At 46.0% G+C, this 26,205-nt stretch overlaps 1 protein-coding gene across 1 annotated transcript in view; it reads left to right on the top strand.

The window, feature by feature from the left end:
• The window catches only part of LOC110503033 (uncharacterized), a 40,577-nt gene extending 14,372 nt beyond the window's left edge, over window positions 1-26,205 (top strand). The window contains exons 16-49 of the mRNA XM_036960785.2: window positions 64-117; window positions 787-885; window positions 1,256-1,300; window positions 4,666-4,764; window positions 5,265-5,318; window positions 5,644-5,751; window positions 6,111-6,164; window positions 6,786-6,884; window positions 7,321-7,374; window positions 7,603-7,701; window positions 7,912-7,965; window positions 8,193-8,246; window positions 13,465-13,518; window positions 13,641-13,694; window positions 13,982-14,026; window positions 14,479-14,577; window positions 15,013-15,228; window positions 15,800-15,853; window positions 16,853-16,906; window positions 17,035-17,142; window positions 17,509-17,562; window positions 17,817-17,870; window positions 18,034-18,195; window positions 19,068-19,175; window positions 19,832-19,993; window positions 20,429-20,536; window positions 21,359-21,412; window positions 21,522-21,629; window positions 21,921-21,974; window positions 22,774-22,881; window positions 23,009-23,300; window positions 23,659-23,849; window positions 24,041-24,283; window positions 24,937-26,205. Coding sequence (XP_036816680.1) covers window positions 64-117; window positions 787-885; window positions 1,256-1,300; window positions 4,666-4,764; window positions 5,265-5,318; window positions 5,644-5,751; window positions 6,111-6,164; window positions 6,786-6,884; window positions 7,321-7,374; window positions 7,603-7,701; window positions 7,912-7,965; window positions 8,193-8,246; window positions 13,465-13,518; window positions 13,641-13,694; window positions 13,982-14,026; window positions 14,479-14,577; window positions 15,013-15,228; window positions 15,800-15,853; window positions 16,853-16,906; window positions 17,035-17,142; window positions 17,509-17,562; window positions 17,817-17,870; window positions 18,034-18,195; window positions 19,068-19,175; window positions 19,832-19,993; window positions 20,429-20,536; window positions 21,359-21,412; window positions 21,522-21,629; window positions 21,921-21,974; window positions 22,774-22,881; window positions 23,009-23,300; window positions 23,659-23,849; window positions 24,041-24,283; window positions 24,937-25,083 — 3,402 coding nt within the window. The 3' untranslated portion in view covers window positions 25,084-26,205. The remainder of the gene's footprint in view (window positions 1-63; window positions 118-786; window positions 886-1,255; window positions 1,301-4,665; window positions 4,765-5,264; window positions 5,319-5,643; window positions 5,752-6,110; window positions 6,165-6,785; window positions 6,885-7,320; window positions 7,375-7,602; window positions 7,702-7,911; window positions 7,966-8,192; window positions 8,247-13,464; window positions 13,519-13,640; window positions 13,695-13,981; window positions 14,027-14,478; window positions 14,578-15,012; window positions 15,229-15,799; window positions 15,854-16,852; window positions 16,907-17,034; window positions 17,143-17,508; window positions 17,563-17,816; window positions 17,871-18,033; window positions 18,196-19,067; window positions 19,176-19,831; window positions 19,994-20,428; window positions 20,537-21,358; window positions 21,413-21,521; window positions 21,630-21,920; window positions 21,975-22,773; window positions 22,882-23,008; window positions 23,301-23,658; window positions 23,850-24,040; window positions 24,284-24,936) is intronic.

The raw sequence follows: 26,205 nt of genomic DNA, 5'->3' as shown, positions 1-26,205 counted from the left end.
CACTCAGTGCCATGTGTTAGTCCTGACTATGTTAGCTAAATAATGTTTATTTGATCTCTTCAGGGACCCACTGGCCCATCTGGTTCCCCTGGATTCCCCGGAGGCGCTGGAGCTAAGGTATGTCATAGCCCCCACCCAAACCCCTACCCCTAAACCTAATCCACATGTTGCTTCCAAATGTTCTCTCAATTGGATAGCATTGGATAGAGCCAGTTTCACCCATATTTCTTACTCCAGTCCTTTCCTCTTAAATCCATGAAGGGAAGTGAACAAGTACAGATTTAGGGCAGAAGGGTAGAGAATTGGGACACAGATTGAGATCCTGAGCTGATACAGGTAGTGGCCAGCAGATGGCATATGATGACCTCGTGGAACATCTCCGTCCTGTCCCTTTACTGTAGACTACTGTAATGTACAGACCTCTATTAGAGAGGAAAGAGTGAGAGACTACTGTAATGTACAGACCTCTATTAGAGAGGAAAGAGTGAGAGACTACTGTAATGTACAGACCTCTATTAGAGAGGAAACAGTGAGAGTGAAAAACTGAAATTGTTCTCAATAGAAATAATATAAACATAACACATAAAAATTAACAATGATTAATTATATTCCTACACTCACACACACACACACACACACACACACACACACACACACACACACACACACACACACACACACAAAACCTCCCCCTCACACACACACACACACACAGATGATAACATCAGTTTCAAAGAATGTGATCATCCAGCACCCTCCTAATGTCCTCTCTGCTGCCCCCTTTAGGGTGAGACCGGTCCTCAGGGAGGCCGTGGCTCAGACGGACCCCAAGGATCTCGTGGAGAGCCCGGTAACCCTGGACCTGCTGGTGCTGCTGGACCCTCTGTGAGTACTGTTGTGTATGGTTGCCCTTAAATGCTTATATTATTATTTGTCCTGGTTGCTTGTGCTTGTAAATCCTAATCTTAAATATGCTTAAAGATCATTATCTTTATATAGGTCCTTATCTTGATATAGATCATTATCTTGATATAGATCATTATCTTTATATAGGTCCTCATCTTTATATAGGTCATTGTCTTTATATAGGTCATTATCCTTATAGGTCATTATCCTTATATAGGTCATTATCCTTATATATGTGTATATGCTTATGTTCACCCTCATAGTGCACCGTTTAACCTCTGACCCCTGAAGTTTACAGTAATATAATGTCCCCGCCTCTCTTTCCCGCTCTTTTTCTGTAACCAAACAGGGTGCCCCCGGAAGTGATGGCCAGTCAGGAGGCAAGGGTGCCACTGTAAGTATGAGCCTTGTGGATACATCTATCTGAATATCTATGATTGATTATGTTCAAATGAACACTGGTAATACTACACGTACTATACTAATGATAATAAATTCCATTTAGTAGATGCTTCTATGTAAAGTCATTAACCTTTCTGGGAAGGGGGTTCCGCTAGCAGAACACCTGGCCTACAGCCAGTGAAATTGCAGGGTGCCAAATTCAAACAAAAGAAATCTCATAATTAAAATTCTTCAAACATACAAGTATTGTACACCATTTTAAAGATAAACTTATTGTTAATCCAACCCCAGTTTCCGATTTCAAAAAGGCTTCATGAAGAAAGCACACCATGCGATTATATTAGGACAGCGCCTAGCCACAAAACTATTTTTTTCCAGCCAAGGAGAGGTGTCACAAAAGTCAGAAATAGCGTTAAAATTAATCCCTAACCTTTGATGATCTTCATCTGGTGGTACTCCCAGGACTCCATGTTACACAATAAATGTTTGTTTTGTTCGATAAAGTTCATCTTTATGTCCAAAAACCTCAATTTAAATTGGCGCGTTATGTTCAGTAATGCATTGTCTCAAACAAACATCCTGATAAATTGCAGAGAGCCAAATCAAATTACAGAAATACTCATCATAAACATTGATGAAAGATACAAGTGTAATACATAGGCTTAAAGATAAACGTCTTGTTAATCCAGCCACTGTGTCCGATTTCAAAAAGGCTTTACGGCGAAAGCACACCATGCGATTATGTTAGGACAGCGCCTAGCCACAAAAAACATATAGACATTTTCCAGCAAAGGAGAGGTGCCACAAAAGTCACTTACCTTTGATCTTCATCTGGTGGCACTCCCAGGACTCCATGTTACACAATAAATGTTTTTTTTGTTCGATAAAGTTCATCTTTATGTCCAAAAACCTCCTTTTTGTTTGTGCGTTTAGTTCAGTAATCATTATGCACACAGCACGGGCACAACATCCAGACGAAAAGTAAAAAAAGTTCCATTAAAGTTTGTAGAAACATGTCAAACAATGTTTCTAATCAATCTTTAGGGTGTTTTATCATAAATATTCAATAATGTTTCAACCGGACAATACTGTTTTCATTAGAAAGGAAAGGGAATGAACGTCGCGCTCACAGCCACGCGCCATAAACAACTCATGGCTTTCAGCTGAGCCACATACTCTGAGTGGTCTTATTCTCTCCCCTTTCACAATAGAAGCCTGAAACTACTTCTAAAGACTGTTGACATCTACTGGAAGCCTTAGGAAGTGCAATCTGACCCCACGGACACTGGATATTCCATAGGCATTCACTTAAAAAATACAAACCTCAGAATTCCCACTTCCTTGTAGGATTTTTCTCAGGTTTTCGCCTGCCATATGAGTTATTTTATACTCACATACATTATTTTAACAGTTTTGGAAACTTTGGAGTGTTTTCTATCCACATCTACTAATTATATGCATATTCTAGCTTCTGGGCCTGAGTAACAGGCAGTTTACTCTGGGCATGCTTTTCATCCAAACTTCCCAATGCTGCCCCCTATCCCAAAGAGGTTTTAAGACTGTAGCATGTGGGAAGCCACTAAGACTGGAGTATGTGGAAAGCCACTAAGACTGTAGTATGTGGAAAGCCACTAAGACTGTAGTATGTGGAAAGCCACTAAGACTGTAGTATGTGGAAAGCCACTAAGACTGTAGTATGTGGAAAGCCACTAAGACTGTAGAATGTGGAAAGCCACTAAGACTGTAGAATGTGGAAAGCCACTAAGACTGTAGAATGTGGAAAGCCACTAAGACTGTAGTATGTGGAAAGCCACTAAGACTGTAGTATGTGGAAAGCCACTAAGACTGTAGTATGTGGAAAGCCACTAAGACTGTAGTATGTGGAAAGCCACTAAGACTGTAGAATGTGGAAAGCCACTAAGACTGTAGAATGTGGAAAGCCACTAAGACTGTAGTATGTGGAAAGCCACTAAGACTGTAGTATGTGGAAAGCCACTAAGACTGTAGTATGTGGAAAGCCACTAAGACTGTAGAATGTGGAAAGCCACTAAGACTGTAGAATGTGGAAAGCCACTAAGACTGTAGAATGTGGAAAGCCACTAAGACTGTAGAATGTGGAAAGCCACTAAGACTGTAGTATGTGGAAAGCCACTAAGACTGTAGTATGTGGAAAGCCACTAAGACTGTAGTATGTGGAAAGCCACTAAGACTGTAGTATGTGGAAAGCCACTAAGACTGTAGTATGTGGAAAGCCACTAAGACTGTAGAATGTGGAAAGCCACTAAGACTGTAGTATGTGGAAAGCCACTAAGACTGTAGTATGTGGAAAGCCACTAAGACTGTAGTATGTGGAAAGCCACTAAGACTGTAGTATGTGGAAAGCCACTAAGACTGTAGAATGTGGAAAGCCACTAAGACTGTAGTATGTGGAAAGCCACTAAGACTGTAGAATGTGGAAAGCCACTAAGACTGTAGTATGTGGAAAGCCACTAAGACTGTAGAATGTGGAAAGCCACTAAGACTGTAGAATGTGGAAAGCCACTAAGACTGTAGAATGTGGAAAGCCACTAAGACTGTAGTATGTGGAAAGCCACTAAGACTGTAGTATGTGGAAAGCCACTAAGACTGTAGAATGTGGAAAGCCACTAAGACTGTAGTATGTGGAAAGCCACTAAGACTGTAGAATGTGGAAAGCCACTAAGACTGTAGTATGTGGAAAGCCACTAAGACTGTAGTATGTGGAAAGCCACTAAGACTGTAGTATGTGGAAAGCCACTAAGACTGTAGTATGTGGAAAGCCACTAAGACTGTAGTATGTGGAAAGCCACTAAGACTGTAGAATGTGGAAAGCCACTAAGACTGTAGAATGTGGAAAGCCACTAAGACTGTAGTATGTGGAAAGCCACTAAGACTGTAGTATGTGGAAAGCCACTAAGACTGTAGTATGTGGAAAGCCACTAAGACTGTAGTATGTGGAAAGCCACTAAGACTGTAGTATGTGGAAAGCCACTAAGACTGTAGTATGTGGAAAGCCACTAAGACTGTAGAATGTGGAAAGCCACTAAGACTGTAGAATGTGGAAAGCCACTAAGACTGTAGAATGTGGAAAGCCACTAAGACTGTAGAATGTGGAAAGCCACTAAGACTGTAGTATGTGGAAAGCCACTAAGACTGTAGAATGTGGAAAGCCACTAAGACTGTAGAATGTGGAAAGCCACTAAGACTGTAGAATGTGGAAAGCCACTAAGACTGTAGAATGTGGAAAGCCACTAAGACTGTAGTATGTGGAAAGCCACTAAGACTGTAGAATGTGGGTGTTGGTGCGTTAACGTGTGTGTTCTCTTGTCCATCCCATAGGGTGCTGTTGGTATCTCTGGTGCTCCTGGTTTCCCAGGATCCCGTGGCCCCGCTGGACCTCCCGGAGCTGGTGGTAGCCCCGGCCCCAAGGGTAACCATGTGAGTACCACTGTAACGTCACTTTTTAGTAAATTGATCAAATAGCATTTCATGAATAAGTTTGCAGCACTAGTCCATTTTGTGATGTGCTTGGGCTGTTTTGATCAAGCAGTGGTGGTGAGCATTGCTTTGTAAATTGATACTTTGTAAATTGATACTACACAGAATTCAATAGAACACAGTCATTTAATGCATGTCTATGGATGTATAAAAACAATTAAACGTTTGTAGCACTACACTCTAGTTTGTGATGTGTAATATGGACCAGGAATTAGTGGTGAGTGTTACCTGATATGCAGTGGAGGCTGCTGAGGGGAGGACAGCTCACAATAATGGCTGGAATGGAGCGAATGGAATGGCATCAAACACATGGAAACCATATTTGATGTATTTAATAGCATTCCACCTATTCCTCTCCAGCCATTACCATGAGCCCTTCCTCCCCAATTAAGGTGCCACCAACCTCCAGTGCTGATGTGATTTGTTTGTTTTCCCTACAGGGTGAGCAAGGAGCCCAAGGCTCCAAGGGAGAGCCCGGTGTAAAGGGAGAGCCTGTAAGTTGGACCGCCCTTATATATAACCTATGGAAATATTTATTTAACAAGCAGCTGACCATGTCTGAAAACATTTAGTGCTGATTTCCGGGACACAGATTAAGCAAGAAGCCCAGTTGAGGACCAAAAAGCATGCTCACTGGAGAATCCAATGACATAGGTTTTTTGTCCAGGATTATGCTTAATCTGTGTCTGGGAAACAGGACCACAGGTCTCTAACCCAGGGATAGACACCTGTTTCTTCTGAAGGTATTGTTAGAGGTTTGACTTTACTACAGGTCTGATGTCTGACCCCGCCATCCTTTCCTCCTCTTTATCAAACCAGGGCTCCTCTGGTCCTGGCGGCCCCCCGGGCCCATCTGGGGAGGAGGGAAAGAGAGGTGCCCGTGGTGAGCCTGGTGGAGCTGGTGGTGCTGGACCCCCTGGGGAGCGTGTACGTTACCCCCCCCTCCCACCCGCGACCCCTTAGCCCCCTTCTTCCGTGTCAGATACCCCATCTCTGATGTGCCCTTACTCATAAGAACTATGTCCCTACACAGACAGATTTGTTTTAAAGTTGTGTTTTGTTATCTCCATATGATTCCAGTAAATGACCATATAGATTTTGGAATATGAAAAAGCATCAACCAACCATCAGAGCCTCAGTCACCAGTCTATACTAGACCATGTGCATATTATACCTTTCATTCCCAGGGGACACTGATTGTCAGTCAAGCCTTGACTTTGTGATATGGTGTGCCTGTGCCATGGTCCACTGTGTAATACAGTGTGTCGGCCTGTTTCTTCCAACAGGGTATGCCTGGTATGCGTGGTTTCCCCGGCTCTGATGGAGCTGCCGGTGGCAAGGTGAGTCAATTGTCCAATATAATAATAGTAATAATAATAATGACAGTAATAGTTGAACAGTAAACTATAAAGTCCATGTGAAGAAACATGACGCCTGGTGTTAAATTCAGCCGATAACAGAAACATCCTTATCCTTGAAGCTAGGATCCTTAATTGAAACAACAACAAAGCCGGCACACCGCCTTTGTTTTGGTAAAAAGCTGAGGGATGGGCCTGGAGAAATATAACCACTTTATAATTCATTAACATGGATGCATGGGCTGACTATCCATGATATTAAATCATAGTTTTAACAATGTTGTGAGGCTATACAGTGTTTGTTTACATTTACATTGTTTACAAACATTGGAGTATTTTGCATTCTGTTGAACTAAGCGCTTGAGGCAAGTTATATTCAAGTTATATTCTTCAAGAATCAATGGGTATATATCATTAATTTATAAATCCAGAAATGGATGTAACAGCTGCCGATTGTAGCTTTAAATATGCTCACTGAATGTGTCTTGGTGGCTTGGTTACCCTCACAGAGCACTATTTAATCTCTAAGCCCTGAAGCTGACCATAATGCTTGCCTATCAAAACTTGACACAGACATCACCAATTAACCTTCCCACGTGATAGGGTGGCCCTGGTGAGCGTGGAGCCAATGGACCAATGGGAGCCCAAGGTGCCACTGGTGAGGCTGGTCGCCCCGGGGAGCCTGGCATGCCTGGATCCAAGGTGAGTGTCACCTGTTCACATCTCTCTCTTTCTCTCGCTCTCTCTCTCTTTCTCTCTCTCGCTTTCACTCTCTCTCTCTCTCTTTCACTCTCTCTCTTTCACTCTCTATCTGTCTTTCTCTCACTCTCTATCTGTCTTTCTCTCACTCTCTCTCTCTTTCTCTCACTATCTCTTTCTTACTCTCTTCCTGTTTCTAGTTTTTGAATATTATTTGTGTTCATTATCATTTAGCTGCACCCGCTATAACACCCACTATAACATCTGCTATAACACCCGCTATAACACCCACTATAACACTCTCTATAACACCCATTATAACACCCGCTATAACATCTGCTATAACACCCGCTATAACATTTTCTAAAATGTGTACGTGACCAATAAACTTTGGTTTGGTTTGATCTAATGTGTGCTCTTCTCTCCCTGCTTGCTGTAGGGTATGACTGGTAGCCCTGGCAGCCCTGGCCCCGATGGGAAAGTTGGCCCTGCTGTAAGTACTACTGATCTATTCACCACAAACTCAATGCATACCTAATTACTATATTATTACTATGTATATAATAAACTATATTGGCAAGAGGACATTATCGAGAGGATTTAACATGTTTTGACCTCCACGTTCCTTGGTCTAAAGTAGAAAGTAGAACAATAATTGTGTTGGTTCAGTCAGGAGAGCACCATAGCCTTTGATAGCCTGTGTGATCCTCCTCTCATGTAGGGTATCACTGGAAACGATGGTCGTGCCGGACCCCCAGGCTCCTCTGGATCCAGAGGTCAGCCTGGAGTTATGGGATTCCCTGGGCCCAAAGGACCTGCTGTGAGTAATCAAACATACAAAAAAAGAAACAAAAGCATTCATTTCATTCCTAAATGGTGGCTACAAATGTATTATTTTCACCACTCCACAAGTCGGTCTAGTTCATATACTGAACACATGTAAATGAATGGTAGGGTATTCAGTGTGTTTCTTACTGAGTAGAATATGAATGTACAGTAAGAGTAATCATCGTCTGTCTCTTCCCTACAGGGTGACAGCGGCAAGCCCGGTGAGAGAGGAGAAGCCGGAGCTGTTGGGGGTGTTGTAAGTGAAGCTATACTAAAACCTGAAGCAGATAGGATCAATCATTCAAACTGTAACATACTGTATGCTGTATCAACATTGGTTGACTTGTCCACGTTAAATCAACGTATCTCAAGTCTGTGTCAATAGGTCATTTTCCATGTTAAATCAACTTATCTCAAGTCTGTGTCAATAGATCATTGTGTGTGTTCTTGGATTTGTAATAGATGGCATCTTCTTGTTTCTAGGGTGCCCCTGGCAAAGATGGTGACTCTGGTGCTCCCGGACCACAAGGCCCTGCTGTAAGTTTTGACACATCTCCTTCTTAGAATGAATGGCACATTTAGCCACATACATCTTCAGTACATAATTGTTACGGTGCGTGAATGAGGACCCAAAAGCGAATTAACAAAACAGAGTATCTTTAATTACAAAACAAAACGTAGGCTCAGACGGACAGGCAGATTCCGACAGGACAGGACAAGGTTACAGGAACACGACGATGGTCTGGTTCAGGCATGAATGACACAAACAAACAAACAAGAATCCGACAAGGACAGGAGCAGAAACAGAGAGAGATATAGGGACCTAATCAGAGGGAAAAAGGGAACAGGTGGGGAACGGGGTGAATGGGTAATTAGGAGGAGACAAGGCACAGCTGGGGAAAAGAGGGGGAGAAAAGGTAACCTAACACGACCAGCAGAGGGAGACAGGGTGAAGGGAAAGGACAGAGACAAGACAACATGACAGTACATGACAGTACCCCCCCACTCACCGAGCGCCTCCTGGCGCACTCGAGGAGGAAACCTGGCGGCAACGGAGGAAATCCTCGATCAGCGCACGGTCCAGCACGTCCCGAGAGGGAACCCAACTCCTCTCCTCCGGACCGTACCCCTCCCAATCAACAAGGTACTGGTGACCACGGCCCCGAGGACGCATGTCCAAAATCCTGCGGACCCTGTAGATGGGTGCGCCCTCGACAAGGATGGGGGGGGGGGGGGGAAGACGAGCGGGGGCGCGAAGAACGGGCTTAACACAAGAGACATGGAAGACCGGGTGGACGCGACGAAGGTATCGCGGAAGAAGAAGTCGAACTGCGACAGGATTAATGACCCGAGAAATACGGAACGGACCAATGAACCGCGGGGTCAACTTGCGAGACGCCGTCTTAAGGGGAAGGTTCTGAGTGGAGAGCCAAACTCTCTGACCGCGACAATATCTAGGACTCTTAGTTCTACGCTTATTAGCAGCCCTCACAGTCTGCGTCCTATAACGGCAAAGTGCAGACCTGACCCTCTTCCAGGTGCGCTCGCAACGTTGGACAAAAGCCTGAGCGGAGGGGACGCTGGACTCGGCGAACTGAGATGAGAACAGCGGAGGCTGGTACCCGAGGCTACTCTGAAAAGGAGATAGCCCGGTTGCAGACGAAGGAAGCGAGTTGTGGGCGTATTCTGCCCAGGGGAGCTGTTCTGACCAAGACGCAGGGTTGCGAAAAGAAAGACTGCGTAAGATGCGACCAATAGTCTGATTGGCCCGTTCTGCTTGACCGTTAGACTGGGGGTGAAAGCCGGAAGAGAGACTGACGGAAGCCCCAATCAAACGGCAAAACTCCCTCCAAAATTGAGACGTGAATTGCGGACCTCTGTCCGAAACGACGTCTGACGGAAGGCCATGAATTCTGAAAACATTCTCGATGATGATTTGTGCCGTCTCTTTAGCAGAAGGAAGCTTAGCAAGGGGAATGAAATGAGCCGCCTTAGAGAACCTATCGACAACCGTAAGAATAACAGTCTTCCCCGCTGACGAAGGCAGTCCGGTGACAAAATCTAAGGCGATGTGAGACCACGGTCGAGAGGGAATGGGAAGCGGCCTGAGACGGCCGGCAGGAGGGGAGTTACCGGACTTAGTCTGCGCGCAGACCGAACAAGCAGCCACGAAACGACGCGTGTCATGCTCCCGGGTGGGCCACCAAAAACGCTGGCGAATGGAAGCAAGCGTACCCCGAACGCCAGGGTGGCCGGCTAACTTGGCAGAGTGAGCCCACTGAAGAACGGCCAGACGAGTAGGAACGGGAACGAAAAGAAGGTTCCTAGGACAAGCGCGCGGCGACGGAGTGTGAGTGAGCGCTTGCTTTACCTGCCTCTCAATTCCCCAGACAGTCAACCCGACAACACGCCCCTCAGGGAGAATCCCCTCGGGGTCAGTGGAGGCTACTGAAGAACTGAAGAGACGAGATAAAGCATCAGGCTTGGTGTTCTTAGAGCCCGGACGATAAGAAATCACGAACTCGAAACGAGCGAAAAACAGCGCCCAACGCGCCTGACGCGCATTAAGTCGTTTGGCAGAACGGATGTACTCAAGGTTCCTATGGTCAGTCCAAACGACAAAAGGAACGGTCGCCCCCTCCAACCACTGTCGCCATTCGCCTAGGGCTAACCGGATGGCGAGCAGTTCGCGGTTTCCCACATCATAGTTACGTTCCGACGGGGACAGGCGATGAGAAAAATACGCGCATGGGTGGACCTTGTCGTCAGAGAGGGAGCGCTGAGAAAGAATGGCTCCCACGCCCACCTCTGACGCGTCAACCTCGACAACGAACTGTCTAGAGACGTCAGGTGTAACAAGGATAGGAGCGGATGTAAAACGATTCTTGAGGAGATCAAAAGCTCCCTGGGCGGAAACGGACCACTTAAAGCACGTCTTGACAGAAGTAAGGGCTGTGAGAGGAGCTGCCACCTGACCGAAATTTCGGATGAAACGACGATAGAAGTTCGCGAAGCCGAGAAAGCGCTGCAGCTCGACGCGTGACTTAGGAGCGGGCCAATCAATGACAGCTTGGACCTTAGCGGGATCCATCTTAATGCCTTCAGCGGAAATAACAGAACCGAGAAATGTGACGGAGGAGGCATGAAAAGTGCACTTCTCAGCCTTCACAAAAAGACAATTCTCTAAAAGGCGCTGGAGGACACGTCGAACGTGCTGAAGATGAATCTGGAGTGACGGTGAAAAAATCAGGATATCGTCAAGGTAAACGAAAACAAAGATGTTCAGCATGTCTCTCAGGACATCATTGACTAATGCCTGAAAGACAGCTGGAGCGTTAGCGAGGCCGAAAGGAAGAACCCGGTATTCAAAGTGCCCTAACGGAGTGTTAAACGCCGTCTTCCACTCGTCCCCCTCCCTGATGCGCACGAGATGGTAAGCGTTACGAAGGTCCAACTTAGTGAAAAACCTGGCTCCCTGCAGGATCTCGAAGGCTGAAGACATAAGAGGAAGCGGATAACGATTCTTAACTGTTATGTCATTCAGCCCTCGATAATCTATGCAGGGGCGCAGAGACCCGTCCTTCTTCTTGACAAAAAAAAACCCCGCTCCGGCGGGAGAGGAGGAGGGGACTATGGTACCGGCGTCAAGAGCTACAGACAAATAATCCTCGAGAGCCTTACGTTCGGGAGCCGACAGAGAGTATAGTCTACCCCGGGGGGGAGTGGTTCCCGGAAGGAGATCAATACTACAATCATACGACCGGTGTGGAGGAAGAGAGGTGGCCCTGGACCGACTGAACACCGTGCGCAGATCGTGATATTCCTCCGGCACCCCTGTCAAATCACCAGGCTCCTCCTGTGAAGAAGAAACAGAGGAAACAGGAGGGATAGCAGACATTAAACATTTCACATGACAAGAGACGTTCCAGGAGAGGATAGAATTACTAGACCAATTAATGGAAGGATTATGACAAACTAGCCAGGGATGGCCCAAAACAACAGGTGTAAAAGGTGAACGAAAAATCAAAAAAGAAATGGTTTCGCTATGATTACCAGAAACAGTGAGGGTTAAAGGTAGCGTCTCACGCTGAATCCTGGGGAGAGGACTACCATCCAGGGCGAACAAGGCCGTGGACTCCCTTAACTGTCTGAGAGGAATGTCATGTTCCCGAGCCCAGGTCTCGTCCATAAAACAGCCCTCCACCCCAGAGTCTATTAAGGCACTGCAGGAAGCTGACGAACCGGTCCAGCGTAGATGGACCGACAAGGTAGTGCAGGATCTTGAAGGAGAGACAGGAGTAGTAGCGCTCACCAGTAGCCCTCCGCTTACTGATGAGCTCTGGCTTTTACTGGACATGAAGTGACAAAATGACCAGCAGAACCGCAATAGAGACAGAGGCGGTTGGTGATTCTCCGTTCCCTCTCCTTAGTCGAGATGCGGATACCTCCCAGCTGCATAGGCTCAGCTCCCGAGCCGGCAGAGGAAGATGGTAGTGATGCGGAGAGGGGGGCAACGGAGAACGCGAGCTCCTTTCCACGAGCTCGGTGACGAAGATCAACCCGTCGCTCAATGCGAATAGCGAGTTCAATCAAGGAATCCACGCTGGAAGGAACCTCCCGGGAGAGAATCTCATCCTTTACCTCTGCGCGGAGACCCTCCAGAAGACGAGCGAGCAAAGCCGGCTCGTTCCAGCCACTGGAGGCAGCAAGAGTGCGAAACTCAATAGAGTAGTCTGTTATGGATCGATTGCCTTGACATAGGGAAGACAGGGCCCTGGAAGCCTCCTCCCCAAAAACAGATCGATCAAAAACCCGTATCATCTCCTCCTTAAAGTCCTGATACTGGTTAGTACACTCAGCCCTTGCCTCCCAGATTGCCGTGCCCCACTCACGAGCCCGTCCAGTAAGGAGAGATATGACGTAGGCGACACGAGCAGTGCTCCTGGCGTAAGTGTTGGGCTGGAGAGAAAACACAATATCACACTGGGTGAGGAACGAGCGGCATTCAGTGGGCTCCCCAGAGTAACACGGCGGGTTATTGATTCTGGGCTCCGGAGATTCGAAAGCCCTGGAAGTGGCCGGTGGATCGAGGCGGAGATGGTGAACCTGTTCTGTGAGGTTGGAGACTTGGGTGGCCAGGGTCTCAACGGCATGTCGAGCAGCAGACAATTCCTGCTCGTGTCTGCCTAGCATCGCTCCCTGGATCTCGACGGCTGAGTGGAGAGGATCCGAAGTCGCTGGGTCCATTCTTGGTCGGATTCTTCTGTTACGGTGCGTGAATGAGGACCCAAAAGCGAATTAACAAAACAGAGTATCTTTAATTACAAAACAAAACGTAGGCTCAGACGGACAGGCAGATTCCGACAGGACAGGACAAGGTTACAGGAACACGACGATGGTCTGGTTCAGGCATGAATGACACAAACAAACAAACAAGAATCCGACAAGGACAGGAGCAGAAACAGAGAGAGATATAGGGACCTAATCAGAGGGAAAAAGGGAACAGGTGGGGAACGGGGTGAATGGGTAATTAGGAGGAGACAAGGCACAGCTGGGGAAAAGAGGGGGAGAAAAGGTAACCTAACACGACCAGCAGAGGGAGACAGGGTGAAGGGAAAGGACAGAGACAAGACAACATGACAGTACATGACAATAATTCTGTATTCTGCATTCTGTACAGTCCCTTTTAATGAAATATTGAGACACATACTGTATGATTTCATTCATGAGCCACCCAAACACCGTTGTGTTCCAGGGAGGTCAAGGAGAGAAAGGAGAGGGCGGCCCCGCTGGTCCTAACGGATTCCAGGTAGATTACCAGCCACAATTCTTACCTCTGCTATCATTACTTGTCTAGATATTCACATTGTAACTGATAATGTTACATGTTGACCTGAAATCTCAACCACACCTCTCCCATCATCCCTATAGGGTCTGCCTGGAACTCAGGGAGCTACTGGTGAGCCTGGCAAGGCTGGTGATCAGGTAAGTGGTGCCTTCCCATCACAGAGATCCTATAGGTTCTAGATGTAATGCTATGCCCTCCATGACATGTTGAATTGATGAACAATTAGACCCCTGTAAGTTGCTGGAAAGCAAGTTTTTACCCAAATGCAGTGTTTGAAGTGTAATCAGACATTATCTAGCAATACATTTAATTATGTGGCAAATGTTGCTGTAAAAAGGGCTATAAATATATTTGATTGATTGATTGATTGGTTGGTTGGTTGGTTGGTTGGTTGATTGCTCCCCTCTCCTCTGTTGCTCCACAGGGTGTGCCTGGTGAGGTTGGAGGTCCCGGCCCCAGTGGATCCAGAGTAAGTACAGCATCACAGCAGATGGATCTGAACCCCCGGATCTGTCTCTAAGCTGCCTGCTTCAGTAGACATGATGTTCACAGATCTTCTCCTCTTCTCCTCCTCCTCTCCTCCACTCCTCTCCCCTCTTCTCCTCCTCGTCTCCTCCCCTCTTCTCCTCCTCTCCCCCCTCTTCTCCTCCTCCTCTCCTTCCCACTTCTCCTCCTCATCTCCTCCCCTCTTCTCCTCCTTGTCTCCTCCCCTCTTCTCCTCCTCCTCTCCTTCCCTCATCTCCTCCCCTCTTCTCCTCCTCCTCTCCTCCCCTCATCTCCTTCCCCCTTCTCCTCCTCCTCTCCTTCCCCTTCTCCTCATCTCCTCCCCTCTTCTCCTCATTATCTCCTCCCCTCTTCTCCTCCTCATCTTCTCCTTCTCCTCTCCTACTCCTCTCCTCCCCTTTTTTTCTATGTCCCAAGGGTGACAGAGGTTTCCCAGGTGAGCGTGGTGGCATCGGCTCTGTCGGCCCCTCTGGACCCCGTGGACCTAATGGTTCTCCTGGTAACGATGGTGCTAGGGTAAGAGAACACTGGAGAACACAGATACAGATTACATCATTGATTAAATAATTAAGTTGGTCCTTATGTTGATCCTAGGACTGAGAATTACCTTAGGCCCTATACAACCATATCATTTGTCCTTTTCTTATTTATTTTTGCACCACAACAAATATTTTTGAACATATATTATTTTGGTACAGAGCAAAAGGAGGTTTAATGTGTGCCTGTCTACCATCTCTATTAGTTTAATGTTACTCTGTCTACCATCTCTGTTCCTTTTTGTAAATATATTATTTTGGCACAGAGCAAAAGGAGGTTTAATGTGTCTCTGTCTACCATCTCTGTTCCTTTTTGTAAATATATTATTTTGGTACAATGCAATAGGAGGTTTAATGTGTGTCTGTCTACCATCTCTATTAGTTTAATGTTTCTCTGTCTACCATCTCTGTCCAGGGTGAGACTGGAGTTGCTGGTGCCCCTGGCGGTATGGGAGCCCCAGGTCTGCAAGGAATGCCCGGAGAGCGTGGCTCAGGTGGCAACTCCGGTGCCAAGGGAGAACGAGGTGATGGTGGCCCCAAGGGAGCCGACGGTGGCCCAGGAAAAGACGGCATGCGTGGTATGACTGGACCCATTGGACCCCCTGGACCCACTGGTGCTCATGGAGAGAAGGTAAGAGCAAAAAGCTGTTTGGATTGAAACAGTTTGATTACACAGTAAACGGTAAAATATCATGTGTTGAAACAACTACTGTGTAGCTACAGCCTTGATGTGTTGAAACAACTACTGTGTAGCTACAGCCTTGATGTGTTGTAACAACTACTGTGTAGCTACAACCTTGATGTGTTGAAACAACTACTGTGTAGCTACAACCTTGATGTGTTGTAACAACTACTGTGTAGCTACAACCTTGATGTGTTGAAACAACTACTGTGTAGCTACAGCCTTGATGTGTTGAAACAACTACTGTGTAGCTACAGCCTTGATGTGTTGAAACAACTACTGTGTAGCTACAGCCTTGATGTGTTGAAACAACTACTGTGTAGCTACAGCCTTGATGTATAGGATTGTTTTGGTAAATCTTCATTCAAATATGAGATAGTTCTCCCCTCCTCTCCCTCCTCTTTCTCCTCTCCCTGTTCTCCCTGTTCTCCCTCCTCTCCCTCCTCTCCCCTCCTCTCTCTCCTTCCCCTCCTCTCTCTCCTCTCCCCTCCTCTCCCTCCTCTTTTTCTCTCTGTGTTAGGGTGAGGGTGGTCTTGGCGGCCCCCCTGGTCCCGCTGGAGGTCGCGGTTCCCCTGTGAGTAACTTCCAATGACATACTACATGTTCACCTGCTTATGACAGCGGTGTAATGCACATATTGATGGCCCGCCATTTCTCTTCATCACACTGAACAAAGCACATTGATGGCCCGCCATTTCTCTTCATCACATTGAGCAAAGCACATATTGATGGCCCGCCATTTCTCTTCATCACACTGAGCAAAGCACATATTGATGGCCCGCCATTTCTCTTCATCACACTGAACATAGCACATTGATGGCCCGCCATTTCTCTTCATCACACTGAGCAAAGCACATATTGATGGCCCGCCATTTCTCTTCATCACACTGAACAAAGCACATTGATGGCCCGCCATTTCTCTTCATCACACTGAACAAAGCACATTGATGGCCCGCCATTTCTCTTCATCACACTGAACAAAGCACATTGATGGCCCGCCATTTCTCTTCATCACACTGAGCAAAGCACATATTGATGGCCCGCCATTTCTCTTCATCACACTGAGCAAAGCACATATTGATGGCCCGCCATTTCTCTTCATCACACTGAGCAAAGCACATATTGATGGCCCGCCATTTCTCTTCATCACACTGAACATAGCACATTGATGGCCCGCCATTTCTCTTCATCACACTGAGCAAAGCACATATTGATGGCCCGCCATTTCTCTTCATCACACTGAACAAAGCACATTGATGGCCCGCCATTTCTCTTCATCACATTGAGCAAAGCACATATTGATGGCCCGCCATTTCTCTTCATCACACTGAGCAAAGCACATATTGATGGCCCGCCATTTCTCTTCATCACACTGAACATAGCACATTGATGGCCCGCCATTGATGGCCCGCCATTGATGGCCCGCCATTTCTCTTCATCACACTGAACAAAGCACATTGATGGCCCGCTATTTCTCTTCATCACACTGAACAAAGCACATTCTGCTTGTTTATGAATCAGTTTTTCATTCCCAACCTCTGACCCTATGTGTTTTCTACCCATAATCCTCCAGGGTGAGCGCGGTGAGCATGGTGCCCCTGGACCTGCTGGATTCGCTGGACCCCCTGTGAGTAACATCATCACCCAGCCTGGTCCAGTCCAGACCACTCTGAAGCTGGTCACAGTTCTGTTTCCAGGTGGAATCCTATAACCCAGCCCTGACCCGTCCTTTCCTCTTCTCCCTCCTTGCTTCAGGGTGCTGATGGTCAGCCTGGCAACAAGGGAGAGACTGGTAACAACGGCCCCAAAGGTGATGCTGGTGCTCCTGGGCCCGGTGGACCGGTTGGTGCTCCTGGACCTCAGGTATGGATGTCTGAGGCTGTCCTATCAGCTTTAACTCCTGAACCGACAGATTTGTTAGAACTACAAGCTCTAATCTCAAATCTCCAAGAAAGAAAGAAATATACAGTTTGCTTTTTGCTGTTTGTTCCTGAATCAACCAATTCAGGAATAGTTTGCAGATATATAGCACAAGTTACTTTTGGCTAACAGGCCACCCTTGTATATCCTTATTTTACTGTAATCCAGTGACCGATTGAAATTGTCTCTCACCATTAGAAGGTGTTGAGGACTGACTCGGTGATGTGACCATCAGTGTTCAGGACATGTATATATTGTCATGTGTCCTTTATAGATGTTTTATGGCCTAACTGCTGTTTGTGTCCTCAGGGTCCTGCTGGTAATGCTGGTACTAAAGGAACTCGTGGTGCCGCTGGGCCCCCTGTAAGAACTATAAACTCAAATCATTCATAACAACACTAGTTTTCATTTATTTTAACTGAAGAAAAATGTAAAGTATGTTTTTTTAAGAAAGCTGTTCTGTATTCCTCTGTCTGTGTGTGTGTGTGTGTGTGTGTGTGTGTGTGTGTGTGTGTGTGTGTGTGTGTGTGTGTGTGTGTGTGTGTGTGTGTGTGTGTGTGTGTGTGTGTGTGTGTGTGTGTGTGTGTGTGTGCGTGTGTGTGTGTGTGTGTGTGTAGGGTGCTTCTGGTATGCCTGGTCCTGGTGGAAGAGTTGGCCCTCCTGGTGGAAGTGTAAGGTCACCTTTGTAGCACTTCATCTATCACCAATCTATCATTCATCCACACTGAAACATATAAAGTTTGGCTTTTCAAGTTAGAAATCTTTAACTCACATACTGTAATACTTAAAAGATTTGCTCTAAACAAACTACCCTCATCTCCTAAATGTTTTCAGGGAGCCCCCGGACCCCCAGGCCCCCCCGGCCCCTCTGGTAAAGAAGGACAGAGGGGTGGACGTGGTGAAACTGGTCACGCTGGTCGCCCCGGTGAGGCTGGAGCCGCCGGACCCCCAGGACCCTCAGGACCATCTGGAGCCAAGGGTAATGATGGCCCAATGGTAAGTACAGAGCAATAAACATATAAACATATAAGCAAAAACATTCATAAACAAATAAACAACAACAATACACATATAAACAACAATAATAAACAAATTAAGAACAACAATAAACAAATAAACAACAACAACAGCAATAAACAAAGTAGTAAACAGAGCAACACATCAAGGATGAAGGGTTGAAGGGAAGGGCTGAAGGGATGAAGTGCTGAAGGGATGAAGTGCTGAAGGATGAAGGGAAGAAGTGCTGAAGGATGAAGTGCTGAAGGGCTGAAGTGCTAAAGGATGAAGGGATGAAGTGCTGAATGGATGAAAGGCTGAAGGGCTGAAGGGATACAGGGCTGAAGGGATGAAGGGATGAAGGGCTGAAGGGATAAATGGATAAAGGGATGAAGGGATAAAGGGATGAAGGGCTGAAGGGATAAAGGGATGAAGGGATGAAGGGCTAAAGGGATGAAGGGATGAAGGGATGAAGGGCTGAAGGGATAAAGTGATGAAGGGATAAAGGGCTGAAGAGATAAAGGGCTGAAGGGATGAAGTGCTGAAGCATGAAGTGCTGAAGGATGAAGGGATGAAGGGCTGTTATATTATAATTATATTATTAAAAGTTTATATGTTTCTCAGCATTACGAAACAAATACGAAAAAAGACAGATAATTTAAAGAATTAGATGGAATGTTTAACAAAATAATAAAAATGAAATAATACAAATATATAAAATAATACATCCAAATATGTAATGCTACATAAACGTTATGCATGTAGTAAAGTTTAAACCATGGGGATGAATCCCTTTATATAGGCTTGTTCTGGTTCTCCGTGCTGCATTGAAGAATATGTCATCTTTGCCTCGATCTGTTCTCTTTCTCCAGGGAGCCCCAGGAACCCCCGGACCCGGAGGTATTGCTGGACAGCGTGGTATTGTGGGAGGCCCAGGAGGAAGGGGAGCCAGTGGTAGCCCAGGAGTTCCAGGACAAGCTGTGAGTGTTCCCATCAACAGCACCCCCACCCTACTCGACATATTACTATTTAAGGGCATCAAGTAGCTATGTAAGAGCGGCAGGTAGCCTAGCGGTTAAGAATGTTGGGCCAGTAACCGAAAGGTCACTTTGAATCCATCAGCTGACTAGGTGAAAAATCTGTTGATGTGTCCTTTTCTAAATTACATTTTTATTTAACTAGGCAAGTCAGTTAAGAACAAATTCTTAATTACAATGACGGCCTACCCCCCCGGCCAAACCCTCCCCTAACCCGGACGATGCTGGGCCAATTGTGCGCCTCCCCATGGGACTCCCGATCACGGCCGGTTGTGGCACAGCCTGGGAATGAACCAGGGGCTGTAGTGATGCCTCTCAGACTGTAATACAGTGCCTTAGACCGCTGGGCCACTCAGGGGACCAAAAGCAAGGCACTTCAACCTAATTGCTCCTGTAAGACACTCTGGATAAGAGTGTCTGCCAAATGTAACTTTTAACTTCTATCAAAAGTGTTATCTCACAACTCAAATCAGCTTCATTATTTTTCACACAAAAAGCCAATCAGATCCTTCATTCTTAAGTTATCTCATGGCTTTCTTTGTCTCTACTTCCAAATCTTAAGAGTCTTAACCCTTGAGCTGTCCATTGTCCTCTCTCAGGGGGAGCCTGGTAAGCAGGGACCTGGCGGCCCTGTCGGTGAGCGTGGATCCCCTGGCCCCATGGGACCCCCTGGCCTGTCTGGTGCACCCGGTGAGGCTGGTCGTGAGGGTTCCACTGGTCACGATGGTGTTGCCGGTCGCGATGGACCCCCCGGTCCCAAGGTAAGCCTCTACTATAAAACCACGTCTTACTCTTCCATGACACTGTTGTTATAAACAACATTGCTGCTGGATAATAGAAACAGCCTAATTGTCTTGAAATTACACACTCAGGGCTCTATTCATTCCGCATCGATGATGTTCAACGCTACAGCGTGATGGAAATTTAAAGGCAATATTCCCGCTTTAGCATTCACGGTAAACGCTGCACATATTAGCTCAAATGGGAATTACTATATATTTCTATTGCGCATTCTGTAACACTTCAGCTTGACTTATTGAATGGTTTATGTACTTACTGTTGGTTTATGTAGAGCTCTTTCGGGTGCTCTTATCCAGCACTTTACAATGTAAGGAAGGAAACTCCAACACTTGTCCCCGTTACTGGTGGTGTTACCCTCATGGCTCTTTGTTCCTGTGTGTGTGTGTTCATTGCAGGGTGACCGTGGTGAGAATGGTAATGCTGGTTCCCCTGGTGCTCCTGGACCTCCCGGTGCCCCCGGTCCATCTGGTGCTTCTGGCAAGACTGGTAGCCGTGGAGAGTCTGTAAGTACTCTTCTCATCAATTTAGGGGTCGACTATAGTATCTCTGTCACTTTCAGGCCGAAGGCCTTACAATATTTTTCTTACGATTTGGACATTTGTTGGACTAGCTTACAATGTTACCCTGAATTAACCCTGAGATTCATCAATGTTACCTTGACATACCCTGAGATTCATCAATGTCACCCTGACATACCCTGAGATTCATCAATGTTACCCTGACATACCCTGAGATTCATCAGTGTCACCCTGACATACCCTGAGATTCATCAATGTTACCCTGACACACCCTGAGATTCATCAATGTCACCCTGACATACCCTGAGATTCATCAATGTTACCCTGACATACCCTGAGATTCATCAGTGTCACCCTGACATACCCTGAGATTCATCAATGTTACCCTGACATACCCTGAGATTCATTAATGTTACCTTGACATACCCTGAGATTCATCAATGTCACCTTGATATACCCTGAGATTCGTCAATGTTACCTTGACATATCCTGAGATTCATCAATGTTACCCTGACATACCCTGAGATTCATCAATGTTACCCTGACATACCCTGAGATACATCAATGTTACCCTGAGATTCATCAACGTTACCCTGACATACCCCGAGATTCATCAATGATACCCTGAGATACATCAATGTTACACTGACATACCCTGAGATATATCAACGTTACCCTGACATACCCTGAGATATATCAATGTTACCCTGACACAACGTTACCCTGAGTTCCATCAATGTACACACATAATTATCCTTGATTCTCTCTCTCTCTCTCTCTCTCTCTCTCTCTCTCTCTCTCTCTCAGGGTCCTGCTGGTCCTGCTGGCCCTAACGGTCCTGCTGGTGGTCGTGGGGGTCTTGTAAGTTTTCTGTCAGCATTTTGTCATCCATACTCCTCAACCTAATGTATTGTAAGGATGTCCACTGTCTTTGCTGAGTACATGTTTGACCTTTGACCTGTGTCTGTAGGGCCCTGCTGGTGCTCGTGGAGACAAGGGAGAGGCTGGAGAGGGTGGAGAGAGAGGCCACAAGGGACACAGAGGTTTGAGCGGCATGCCCGGACTTCCTGGACCCGCTGTGAGTATACCAGCTTTCCAATATCATACAACTCATGCTGTTACATTTAGCTTCTTCTCTTCACGATAATTTACTGCCCTTTTAAAACTTGTTTTTAGTGATTTGTGGCATTAAGGAAGCATGCACATTGTGTCTGGGTTGAAGATCTGTTGTTCTCTTTGCTTTAACATATATAATGTGTGATTAATGTGATATAATGTGTGATTAATGTGATATAATGTGTGATGAATGTGATATAATGTGTGATTAATGTGATATAATGTGTGATTAATGTGATGTATCTGGTTCCAGGGATCCCCTGGAGAGTCTGGGCCTGCTGGACTTAACGGACCTTCTGGACCCCGAGTGAGTATGACTCTGACTCCCAGTTCATCAATAGAACATGGTTGATAATGTAATATAAGTTACACATTGGCCCTGCCCTCCACAACAGTCTTCAGTTGGATAACATTGGCCCTGCCCTCCACAACAGTCTTCAGTTGGATAACATTGGCCCTGCCCTCCACAACAGTCTTCAGTTGGATAACATTGGCCCTGCCCTCCACAACAGTCTTCAGTTGGATAACATTGGCCCTGCCCTCCACAACAGTCTTCAGTTGGATAACATTGGCCCTGCCCTCCACAACAGTCTTCAGTTGGATAACATTGGCCCTGCCCTCCACAACAGTCTTCAGTTGGATAACATTGGCCCTGCCCTCCACAACAGTCTTCAGTTGGATAACCTTGGCCCTGCCCTCCACAACAGTCTTCAGTTGGATAACATTGGCCCTGCCCTCCACAACAGTCTTCAGTTGGATAACATTGGCCCTGCCCTCCACAACAGTCTTCAGTTGGATAACATTGGCCCTGCCCTCCACAACAGTCTTCAGTTGGATAACATTGTTCATAGAATGATCCTGTATGTGATGTTGTGTTCTTAACCTTAACAAGAAGATTCCTCACATCAGATTACGCAAGGATATCCTATCTAGTCATTTATTAGTGATGTTGTCGCTGGAATGGAAGGAATAGGACCTCTGATGAAGGCCATTGATGAAGGCTGAGAGGTCAAGTTGTTAATAGTTAAATAATGGTGAGTGAGCGCTGTGACTTCCCTGTTCAAGGTATATGACTTCTAATGGAGTTGTTGTTGTGTGTCCTACAGGGACCCCATGGTTCTTCTGGCTCCACTGGTAAAGATGGCATGAATGGTCTGCCTGGACCCATCGGACCCCCCGGACCCCGTGGTCGCAACGGAGAGATGGGACCTGCTGTAAGTCTCACACTGACCTCCACATGTACCATGCATACGCACAAGAACACACACAGATCCTAACACACATAGCACAGGCCTTCGATGCCAGATTTGACCCCTTTCTGTCTTCTTCTTCCCTATCCAGGGTGCTCCTGGTTCTCCTGGTCTGCCCGGACCTCCAGGTCCTGCTGGCGGCGGCTTCCATGTCGCACCGATCTACAACCAGGAGAAGGGACCTGACCCCATGCGAGGAGGAGGAGGATACCACTACCGTGCTGACGAGCCTGACATGATGAACGGCCGTGACATGGAGGTGGACACCACCCTGAAGAGCCTCAGCCAGAAGGTGGAGAACATCCGCAGCCCTGAGGGAACCCAGAAGAACCCCGCCCGCATGTGCCGTGACATCAGAATGTGCCACCCTGAGTGGAAGAGCGGTAAGGTCCAGGCTCAGTCCAGCGCACGCCGCAGACAAACACTGGTTATATAGTATGTAGGCATGTTGTGATCAGTGATTGGTTGGTTGGTTGGTTGGTTGGTTGGTTGGTTGGTTGGTTGGTTGGTTGGTTGGTTGGTTGGTTGGTTGGTTGGTTAATTGGTTGGTTGGTTGATTGGTTGGTTCAATGAATGAATGATTGAATTATTTAATTTATTCAATATTTAAAAAGCAAACATCAAAGTGCTAGCAACCTACATTAATAACTATATCAATATAATAACATCTACTTTATTGGACCTCTATGGTCACCTGAAGCACCTTGATGGCTTATATTCTGTTCTCTCTTAAACCCACAGGCCAGTACTGGGTGGACCCCAACCAGGGCTCTCCTCTGGATGCTGTCCAGGTCTTCTGCAACATGGAGACTGGAGAGACCTGCATCTACCCATCCCAGGACACTGTCCCCATGAAGAACTGGTATACCAGCAAGAACATCAGGGAGAAGAAGCACATCTGGTTCTCAGAGTCTATGGACAACGGCTTCCAGGTAAGGACCATTCAGCGTAACCATGTGACAAGGACTACAATCAGAGCTCGGGTAGAAACGACTCAGACTTACACTCAAACTTGGATTACTGGGGACATGGGTCTTGACTTGGACTCAAGTTTTAGTGACCTGCCTTCACTACAAATCTGCCTTCATGATACTAACCCCCCTCCTCTCCCTCTCTTCTCCAGTTCCAGTACGGTAGCGAGGGCTCCAACCCAGAGGACGTCAACATCCAGCTGACCTTCATGCGCCTGATGTCCAACGAGGCATCCCAGAATGTCACGTACCACTGCAAGAACAGCGTGGCCTACATGGACAAGGGCACGGGCAACCTGAAGAAGGCCCTGCTGCTCCAGGGATCTAACGAGATCGAGATCAGAGCTGAGGGCAACAGCCGCTTCACATACACTGTCAGCGAGGACGGTTGCACGGTGAGACACCTACTACTACTGTCCACTTGTACTGTCCTCTACTCTTTTCTCTTATCTTTCAACTCCCTTCTGCTGTCTGTTATTCTATTCTCTCTTCTACTCTCGTCTTTTACTGTTTTCTGTCTTCTACCTCTCTTCTACTCTCCTCCATTCTCTTCTTCTACTCTCCTCTATTCTCTTCATCTACTCTGCTCTATTCTCTTCTACTCTCCTCCATTCTCTTCATCTACTCTCCTCCATTCTCTTCTTCTACTCTCCTCTATTCTATTCATCTACTCTCCTCTATTCTCTTCTTCTACTCTCCTCTATTCTCTTCTTCTACTCTCCTCTATTCTCTTCTACTCTCCTCCATTCTCTTCTTCTATTCTCCTCTATTCTCTTCATCTACTCTCCTCTATTCCCTTCTTCTACTCTCCTCCATTCTCTTCTTCTACTCTCCTTTATTCTCTTATTCTACTGTCCTCATTTTGAATTTAAAATTGTGTGAAATCCATGTTATGAAACTAAAGATGAATGAAGTAACTACATAAACAGAGGTTATATAGAGGTTAGTGTGTCATCAATCATCTTTACTAGGACTGGTTTCTGATTCTGACCTATGCTCTCGCTCTCTCTCTCTCTCTCTCTCTCTCTCTCTCACTCTCTCTCCACAGTCACATACTGGCACATGGGGCAAGACAGTCATCGACTACAAGACATCAAAAACATCTCGCCTGCCCATCATTGACATCGCTCCTATGGACGTTGGTGCACCTGATCAGGAGTTTGGCGTCGAAGTTGGCCCTGTCTGCTTCGTATAAAATCAAAAAGAAATATGGACATGGAATTGTTTGCAGTCATCTCTAATTCTATTTTCTATGCATTACCTACAAACTCATTCGGCTGCCACTGGTCCACGAGCTTAAAACTACTCTGCTGAAGACGTCGTTTGCATGTTTTTTATTCTGAAGAAAATACATTTGGGGGACTGCTACTTCAACCGAAACTTACAACAATCAAGGAAACTTAAAAAATTATATTTTGTTTCCACTGGCAACAAGAAAATAAGTGTAATATGAAGTGTAAAATCCCCATGGAGAAACACAATGAGATACAGGTGACTTTTTTGCCGTTTTTTACCACTGCGGAAGGACAATGAAAGCAACAAATGCTATGTACCATTTTCTGGTATTAAATACATCTTAAAAACGACAGTGAAGTGTCTTCTTGTTCTAAATTCATGACAGAAAAACACCTGAACATTCACATTAATTTTGAATACATTAATGGCTACCTCAGAGAAGAACTCCATGTTACCAAAAATGTTTCACAAACCCTCGGGACGATTTTACACTACAGGAATATTATTGGATAGAAAACAAATGTCAAAGGTGCTATAATATCAACTGATGAGGTCCAGTTATTGGTCTTTGTTAGAACAATCTTTTCCTGTCATAATTAGCTAACAACCATCGGATCTTTGGTGCTAACAAATCACCACGTTGTCTTCCTTGTTGTCAGGCTAGTACAATTGTTTTCTTTGTCAAGTGTTGGTTAATTAACAGTTCTGAAATATGTTTTACTGTGGATAAAATGCATGCCAATGGTGTCTGGTGTGGATTTAGGGAAGTGGTTTTGTTTTCAGTTGTATTTCATTTACCCAGCTGATGTTTGTGTCCACCCTCTATGCTACCCTTGTGATTGTCCCTATCACTGCATCACTAAAGCACCACTCAAACCCTCCTGATGTTTGTGTTTTGTTTGTTGAAGAAAAACGTTTTAGGTTTCTAAAAAAGAAAAAGAGTTTTACAAAATCTGAGAAGCAGACACACCTTCATGGTTTTGAAAAAAGAGAATCTGTACTGATGTTGTACGTGTATAATAAATCAAGATGTTTTTAATTATTTGGATGCTGAATAAAGCATGTGAAGTGGTCTACACAA

The sequence above is a fragment of the Oncorhynchus mykiss genome, chromosome 23 (assembly GCF_057628025.1).
Source record: "Oncorhynchus mykiss isolate SJ-2025 chromosome 23, ASM5762802v1, whole genome shotgun sequence".
NCBI lineage: Eukaryota > Metazoa > Chordata > Actinopteri > Salmoniformes > Salmonidae > Oncorhynchus > Oncorhynchus mykiss.
This window is presented reverse-complemented; position numbering and strand designations above follow the sequence as displayed.